The sequence below is a fragment of the Pipra filicauda genome, unplaced genomic scaffold, assembly GCF_003945595.2.
Source record: "Pipra filicauda isolate LSUMZ 115617 unplaced genomic scaffold, ASM394559v2 scaffold626_size208873_pilon, whole genome shotgun sequence".
Taxonomy (NCBI): domain Eukaryota; kingdom Metazoa; phylum Chordata; class Aves; order Passeriformes; family Pipridae; genus Pipra; species Pipra filicauda.
The window spans coordinates 108050-116624 of NW_024104783.1; the positions used below are offsets into that span (position 1 = coordinate 108050).

General features: G+C 56.1%; 1 protein-coding gene across 1 annotated transcript; it reads left to right on the forward strand.

Moving 5' to 3' along the window:
- Positions 1-443: 443 nt before the first annotated feature.
- On the forward strand, positions 444-3604 carry LOC113992184 (C-C motif chemokine 5-like). The gene is made up of 4 exons (XM_027729261.2): positions 444-516; positions 2199-2455; positions 2935-3046; positions 3515-3604. Exons 2-4 carry the CDS (start codon positions 2383-2385, stop codon positions 3600-3602), a joined length of 273 nt encoding a protein of 90 aa, XP_027585062.1. The 5' UTR covers positions 444-516; positions 2199-2382; the 3' UTR covers positions 3603-3604.
- The last annotated feature ends 4971 nt before the right edge of the window (positions 3605-8575 follow it).

Sequence of the window (8575 nt, forward strand, 5' to 3'; positions counted from 1 at the left end):
CATCTCCAAGGCTCGGGCATCTCTGCCGCGAGGGTCAGGGCTTGAAGAATGAGCCTCCAAAAAACCCCTGCACAGGGCAAACCCACCCCCCGAGCGAGGGGCACGGGGATTGTGCCATCCCGCAGGGATGTCGGGAGCGGCAGGAGGGAGATGTGCGGGGCTGGGCCGGGCTGAGGCGCGGCCGCTCCGCGCTTGCAGAGCCGCAATCCGATGTCACGGTTTCGGTCGCCTTTCGGAGCCGAGACAGAGCTGAGCTGCGGTCGGGGGAGCGTTTGTGTCTCTCTGTGGTTTCTTAGATCTCGATGGGGCCCTGTCAGATGTTATGTCACAGGCAGTTCCTCCGTCTGCCGGCAGATCCGGGCGCAGCAAACAGGTTAGTTCCCGTGTCCCGTGTCCCAGTCTCCGTCTGGGATGGGAGGGGAGCCACTGCCACCCACCAAATGCAACCAGGAGGTGACACAGCCCAGGAGCTGCGTGTTGGAGCCCAGGAGTGTGCGGGGCCATGTGCTGAGGCAGGTGGGGATCACATAATAACTCACTTTCTACAGGCACTGCTCCTTGGAAAGAGAAGTCCCAGCCCCAGGATGAGCCTTGGGGCAGCAGGAACAAGGCTCAGCTCCAAATGCAATTGCTGCTGTGGTGAGGAGATGAGAGGGAGACCTGTGGGCTTGCTGTGCACCCCTACATGGGTGTGGAGCACCAACAAGTTAGCCAATCCAACAGGATAATTGCAGTTCTGGAGTATGTGCAACATGGGAGTAGCATTAAATAACCCCTCTCCCCATCTCCAACAGTGGGAGAATCCCTTGGCTTATGCCAGCTGAGCTTTAGTCCCTTGCAAAGCCTGAGCACCTGCAGCCTGTTGCTGTGCTGCTCCCAAGTGCCACCACCAGGTATCTGTGACAGCTTTGTGGTGTCGGGCAGGTGGTTCATCTCCAGCTCCTGCTCATGAGGGATGGAGCCCTCAGTGTCCCCAGGACACCACCAGCCCCAGCCCCAGCCCTGGGAGGATGAGTTAGAAAAGCCATGGGCATTTGTTCCTGCCAGAGGGTCCCTGGCACAGCCCTGGAGACCCTCCTGCAGCACCCCACGGGGACACCACGGGGAAGGGGACACTGTGGGGAGGCAGATCCAACACACCCAGACACTGGGAGGTCTAAGAGTGCCCCACACAGACCCACGAGGTGTGCTGGGGAGGAGGGTGGGAGCAGAGCAGCCCTGCAGTCCCTGGTACAGCCCTGGGGCCCCGGGGCAGTGAGGAAATCCCAGGAACACGAGCTTGTGGTGCCTCATGAGCAGCAGCTGGGCTGGCACTGGGCAGGAAAACACCCCAAGGAACCACAGTGAGCTGGCAAACTGGGGGCCTGTTGCCAAGAAGAGAGAGGTGGCAAAAGGGGAAATGCTCCCTGGGGCATCCAGGGGAACCCATCTTGTCATGGCAAAGGCAGTGCTGAGAGCCTCTAGGCAGACACACCACGAGCCCCATGACTGGGCACAAGGGACTGAGGTCTCTGGCACAAGAGCTGGTCCCTCTCTACTCCCCGGGCAGGGGAAGCTCCTGCTCTGCCCTCTGCACCCCACCCTGTACCAAACCCACACTGGCACTTGGAGATGATGCAATTTGTAGAGCCAGCCCTTGGAGTTGGGATTCCCAGGCACTTCCCTCTGTGGGGGTGTTCGGAGGGGGTTGGGTGCCCTGAGCTCCACACTGGAAGCTCAGCATTGAGGGGTTTGTGCTTTATGGTGCCAAGACTGCCAGCCCAGACCTACAGCCAGTCTCCAGGGTGCCAGCCACCCTTGCTGCCTGCACAGGCAGCACGACCGAGTGTTCCTGCTGCCCACGCTGCCCACGCTGTCCCCCTGCATCCACCTTGGACACCTCCCACCCGCACCACTGGAGCAGGGACCCCCTGGCTGGACCTGCACTGTCCACAGGCCATTTTGAAGGTCTCAGCACCCTTGTCCTCCCTGCCTGGGTGCCTGACTGAGCCGAGGTCCTCCAGGTGCTCCAGGGAGGATGCTGAGATCAGTTTGATAAGCTCAACTCTCCTGTTGGATGATCGAAGTGTGAACCTGCTGCTCGAGGCTGATTTCATATCCTGTCTTAGTCAGTGGGTGCTGATTTTCTCAGACTTACCTCCCCTCACACCAAGGCTATTCTGGTACTTTCTAGACCAGCTGCTTCCTCTTTTTTTCAGCATTTTGGAGGCAAAGGTGCCATGACATCAGCTCTTGGAAATTCTGAGTGTTTGATCTGATATCTGACTGACAGGGCTGGCCACTGTCCCTATAAAAGCAAGAGTTGAACCAGCACCTCACACCAGGCACAAGAGGAACCTGCTCTGGTCCTGCCTCTGCCCCTGCAGCTCATCTCTTTCCAGGATGAAGGTCTCCACCCTTTGCCTCTCCATCATCCTCGTCGCTGCCCTCCTGTCTCAGGTGTCTCCTGCTCCATGTGAGTACAGCATCCCTCTGCTCTCTTGGGGTGGATTTTTGCTCTGACTGCCTGTAATTTTGGAGCAGAACTGGAAAAAATTCAGCTGCAAAGGTTGGAAACCTGTGTGAATATCTTCCCCTGCTTTAGTGGCACTGGTTTTCCCGTCTAGCATCCTTTTACCTTAGGGATGAATTTTACTGGCATCAAAGTTTTCAGGTTTCATCTCCCCTAATTTTTTTGCTGGACTTTAAAATTGATCCCAGGGTAACCAAAGGGATTTTTATCATGGGAATTAAGTATAAGACATTTAAGAACCTGTCCCAGCAATGGCATTAATGAAGCTTTGGTATTCACAGCAATTTCTTGCTGATTTTCTGGGGAAACAGGAGGAGGAGAAGTGGCTGCCCAGGTGATTAAGGGGTTTGCCCATGCTCTCAGCTGGGGAATGTGCATTTATTGAGTGGTGGTCTCAGGCTGGATTTCCTCATCTCTTCCAGTGGGGTCTGACACCACTATCTGCTGCTTTGGCTACACCCCACGGAAGCTGCCCCAGAATCATGTGAAGGAATATTTCTACACCAGCAGCAAGTGCCCTCAGCCAGCAGTTGTGTGAGTACCAGCTCCTGCTCTGGGCTCTCAGGGAAGCTTCTGCCAGCCTCTGGGCTTCCCATCCAGTGGGACCAGGAGCAGGGTGGGGTGAGATCCCACACCTGGAGGAAGGGAATGGAGCAGCCACCCAGGTCCCCTGTGCAGTGTGTGAGCCCTCACCCTCCTCAGCTGAGAAATAAGTGGTCCCTTAGTCTCCCTGGACAGTCCTGGTGCTGGGAATAAGGCATGGGAAGGAGGTGAGGAACCAGCAGGACTTTGCAGTGGTGATGAGCCCAATGCACAGAACATTCCACGCTGCATCCAGGCTCATCTCTGCACTGGAACATCCAAGAATGGGGGGTTCTCCCAAGGGACCTTGATCCCCCCCTGCCCCCTGGGTTTTAGCAGCTGCCTGATGCTTGGGGCTTTGTGGGAGATGATCCAAAGAGGTGACCCAGGTCCCTCATGGTCCCTTTTCTGCCTTGGCAGGTTCATCACCCAGAAGAACCGGGAGGTCTGTGCCAACCCTGGTGCCAGGTGGGTGAAGGAATACGTGGACAGCCTGGAGCTGCACTGAGCCCTGGGAGCTCAGAATTCCTGCCAGTCCACCTGGCAGAGCTTGGCACACACCTAGAAACGCTGCTGCTGAGCACCAGCACCTGCTGAGCCACCTTGGAACCCCTGAAGTTCCTTTTGCCTTGCAAAGGGGTCATTTATCCACGATGATTCAGCCCCCCTTGGGACAGCTGTGCTGCTGGGGACCTCCTGCCCTTGCAGACCCATCTTGGTGTCCCCTGCTGGGTGACCTGTGGCTAAACTGAGCCCCCCTTGTGCCTCCACTGCTAGAATGGGAGGGGAATTTCACCCCCAGAGCTCTTTGTGGGTGGTGGTCTGTTGGAATTAGGTCTGAGTGCTGTCAGCTAAACCCAGGCAGGGTTCTAAAGCTGGGTGAGTTTTGTCATGGCTCAGTAGATGCTGTGGGTAAGATCTGTCTCCCTGGGGGAGGAAGTGGTACCCTGGTTACTTACAGGATGCTTGTTGTGGAACCACAATGTTCAGCCTTGTTCTCAAACCTCTGTCTCTTGCCAATGCCAAAGAATAAAGTTGTTTTCTCTCTGTCTCAGCTCTGGTTGTTCCCCTCCTGCTTGGAAAACGGGGCCAGTAGGACCCCACTACAACCATCTGGGGAGAGGCAGGGGAAGAACCCCAACTTCCCAGCTGGAAGTGCCTCAGCCTCCTTAGCCCTAAAAGCCTTCCCTTCTGCCTGGCCTCCTGCTCTTGGAGCAGCACCATCCCGGCACCTCCCAGCACTGTCCCTTCCCAGCCCCTGCTCTGATGTGGAGACAGAACTTTCCCCCAGCCCTTCCCCTTTCCTTTCCCCCATATCATAGCCAAGGCTGGGATCTGGTGGGGCTTTCCCACTGCTTTCCAGCCAGGACCACATCCCCCAGCACAGGTTCCTCTGGGAATGCAGCCTGAGCCAGGCTCAGCTCTGGGGATGATGCTCCATTAGTGTTTCATTTCAAGACAGGCACCAATTCCCTTTTGCTCTGCAGCTTCTTGGGGTAGGAAGCCTGAATTCGGTTTAAAAAAGCTCAAGAAACGTTTTGCACCAAGTAAAACCAACAAAGGTACTTTATCAGCCTGTGGTTGCCATTTAGAACTGGCTGATAACTTTGTGGGTAGAGAACGAAACTGCCGGTCCCCCCTCCCTGTGCTGGGGCTCTGCAGGGCCACGGGGACTGTTCGGGGTTGTCTCCATCAGAGTTTGGCTGAAGCAAAAGCCCAGAAGCTTTTGTATCATCCCTTGGCCAAGAGTGTCCCACCTGGCAGCTTGTGCAGGTCAAGTCTTCACCTCCCAGGACATTTTCCGCCCTTTTCCACTCCATCAAACCCCAGAGCAATTCCTCAGGCCCTCCTCGTTGCCAGCAATAAATGACCCCCCTCAATTAGGGCCAAGCAAACCAGCAGGAAAAAAAATGTCCATAAAACAACCCCAAGCCCTGTTGGTGCCACGATGGTCTGAAGATGTTCAGGCTGTCTCCTGATCTCTCCTTGCTCATCACCAGCTCTCTTGTTAATTAAGCAGCATTTCCTGATGCAGTTCCTTTTTGAGAGCCTCAAAGTCTCTATTTCTGGCAGGACCCAAGGCCTGCAGGGTGGGCAGGGTGGGAGCTCAGAGGGAGGGGAGAGGGTCAAGCTTCTATTTTACATCCCTGCAAAGCAGCTCTGTGGCAGAGGGGACCCTGGGACACAGCCTGGCAGTGCTGTGGAGGGAAGCAGGGAAGGGATCAACCACGTCTCCCTGAGCAGGAAAATAATCAACCAGTGCTGGTGTTGGTTTGTTTTCACACCATGGCTATTTGAGCACTTCACAGAGAGCTTTTAAGCACAGCTACCCCTCAATTATAGGGGGGAAACTGAGGTCAGGCTGGGTCAGAGGGGCTGAGGGGACCAGCACCCCCCATGAGGGCCACAGGTCCCACTTTGCTGCTCACAAACAAGAGGAAATCAGCCCACGACACCAAAATAGTTCCTTTGGAAGAACCTGGGCTAGCCCTGAGCTCCCAGAGCACTGAGGGACCAGGCAGGGGTGGCCATGGCAGCACATCCCCAAAAAATTCACAGATGCCTTTACCCAGTCAGAGCCTGGGGCAGGGCAGACCTGGCAGTTCTCCTGGTGGTGGAGAAACACCGATGGGAAAACTCATGGTGGGGAAGGAATGCACCAGGGCTGGGGAGTGTCCTTTGTGTGATCTCTATCTGGGGTGAGACAGCCAGCCCAGGGGAGGTGCTGGGACACCAGAGAAGGTCCCTGGTCAGACCAGGCTCTGCCTCAACTCACTGGTGGCTCCAGCAGGGAGGAGAAGGGCCACAGACCACAGACCCCAGTGGCCACCGTGGAGCCTGTGGTTGGTGGCCCCTGGGCAGGCACTGCCTGGGTGCTGCCCTGCTGCACACTGAGCTCAGCTGGGAGCTCTTCCTCACCTGTGCTGGGGTCCTGCACTCCACAGGACACTGGGAACATCCTCTCATCCTCCCTCCACAGGGCTCATCCCATCATCAGAGTGGGAAGGTCCTTCTCAGCCATCTCCTCACCACTGGAAATCATCTCTCCTCGCCAGGACTGAGCCATGGCCAATCCCAGATAACACCCCAGCCTGTCCCACTCTTGGTGCCAAGACAGAGAAGGATTTATGGGGCAGAGCCAAAGGCTTCCTGCCTGTGCAGGAGCCCATCCCCACAGAGCTGCTGCACCTGCTGGGGGGGTACAAACAGTCCTTCACGTGCTTCCTGCAAAACTTCTGCCAAGGGGATGTGATTCAGCCTGTTCCTCAGGCATTCCAGGTCCATCACGAGCCTTTCTTCCTCCAGGAGAGAAAAAAACAACCCAAGGACAGAGGTTCTGCACAAAAAGGGGTGTCAGGCACAGCTGCCCAGGGCAGTGGTGGAGTCCCCATCCCTGGAGGGGTTTAACAGACTTGTGGATGTGGCACTTGGGGACATGGGTCAATGGTGGCCTTGGCAGAGCTGGGGGAACAGTTGGACTCAACTATCCTAGAGGTCTTTCCCAACCTGAATGATGCTGTGATTCCAGGTGAATTCACCAGGAGCAGAGCAGGATTGGGAAGGGAGGGCAGCAACAAGGAGAGAAACAAGACTGAAGCAGAGAGACAAGTTCCCATCAGGAGTTTGGTAGCCACACAGTCCATGTTTGTGCTTAGCACTGCTCCATCCAGCCCCCACTTTCCACAGGGAAGCACCAGTGTTGGGACATATAAATGGGTGGGTTTAGGAGAAAGGATTCTTGAGGAACGTGTTGCTGCTGGACTGTGATCAGTGCAGGTTAGAAAGATAAAAATCAGAGAGGCTGAGGCCAAGCCCAAACCATCAGCTGCCCAAAAGTGGCAGGGGGAGGTCGTGTCAGGATGTTTCTGATGGATTTGGGAGCAGGGACCAGCAGGGAGACAATGCAGATGTTGGGTCTGAGGGTCTCCATGGCTCCTCTCTCTTCCCAGGGCTTCTCTGAGTGAAGCTGGGAGAGAGGGGAGAGCCACAGGATTCCTGCTCTCAAATAGACCAGAGAGAACCAGACCACCCAGTGCTTTGCCCATGGCACCATGAGGGTCTCCAGACCTTCTGGTGCCTCTGCCATGGCAGGCACTGAAGGAAAAGCCCTCTGAGTGCAGCACTTGGAAACCGAAACCAGAAAGGCTGGAGAGGGAAATTCCCACAAGTGCCTGGGCACACGGCCAGGGACTGTCTGGAGAGGAGCCAGCTCTGCAGCACAGAGTCCTCCAGCCTCTCCAGCCTGGGCCTGGGATAAACCCCAGACACCCCCTGAATTCCCTTTCTCCCAGTCATCCATCCTCCATCCCCTCTCAGGGTCCCGTTAGCAGGACTATTTGGGGCTTCTGCAGCACCAAACTCGGGGTCAGGAAGGTCTCAGGGGTAGAGGAGACCCCCAGCACCCCCATCCCGGGCTCTTTGCCTGCTCCTGTCCATCCACCCCCCATGCAGGACCACTCTGCTCCCACGTTTCACTGGGAAGCCCCACTCAGGATACACCTCCCCGCGGATTTTCACCTCTCCATGTGGTCCCCCAGCCCAGAACCATCTCCTGGGACACAACCTGGTGCTGGGCTGGGCTGCCCTTCCCTGGGATGCTGCTCCTTGCATGTCCACGAGCCCTCCTGCCTGCAGCAGCTTCCCAGCCTGGAAAACACAGGACTGAAGAGAAGTCACAAGACAACGTGGTGGTACTTTCCCAACCTCAGAGTTGCCAAATCTGATCTATAGCTGCAGGGGGAGGAAAAATAAACACTGAGAAAAAGCTTTTTTTTGCCTTAGGAAGAAAACCAGGATGAAGGCCAGGCCAAGGCCAGCTCTGGACTGTGCTGGGGGGGCATTTGAAGGGGGACTGTAAGAAAGATGGGGACAAACTTTTTAGTTGCTGGAGGACAAGGGGAAATGGTTTCAAACTGAAGGAGGTCAGTTTAGGCTGGATACAAGGAAGAAATTGTTCCCTGGGAGGGTGGTGAGACACTGGCACAGGTTGCCCAGAGAAGCTGTGGCTGCCCCATCCCTGGAAGTGTCCAAGGCCAGGTTGGACAGGGCTTGGAGCAACCTGGGATAGTGGAAGGTGTAGGAGTGGAAAAAGATGGTCTTTAAGGTCTCTTCCAACCCAAATCCTTCTGGGGTTTCTCAGAGTGCAGGAGCTGAGGAGCACTGAATGATCCCAAGGGACAAGCTGTGCCCAGCACTGTGCTTCCCTCCTTGGGACTCGCTTCTTCCCATTCACATTCCCATGGAAAGCTGCATCCTGAAAACAACTCCAGCAGGTTTGCTGCTGGTTGTTTCACCCCTACAGCACAGTTGATCCCTTCCCTTTGTTTTACAGGTGGGAAAGTGAGGAACAACCCCCAGTGGGATGGTCAGAATGAAGGCTGGGGTTCCCTGCCCCTCTCCAGGCAGCAGTGCCAGGCTCAGCACCACTGCCAGGGTGGTGGGCAGAGATGGGGTGATGTGTCAGAGGAGCAGTGAGGAGAG

Coding starts and splice junctions, on each gene's coding strand:
- LOC113992184 (XM_027729261.2), top strand. CDS start 2,383: ATGAAGGTCTCCACCCTTTGCCTCTCCATCATCCTCGTCGCTGCCCTC. Junction 2,456..2,934: donor TCAGGTGTCTCCTGCTCCAT/GTGAGTACAGCA, acceptor CATCTCTTCCAG/TGGGGTCTGACACCACTATC. Junction 3,047..3,514: donor TGCCCTCAGCCAGCAGTTGT/GTGAGTACCAGC, acceptor CTGCCTTGGCAG/GTTCATCACCCAGAAGAACC.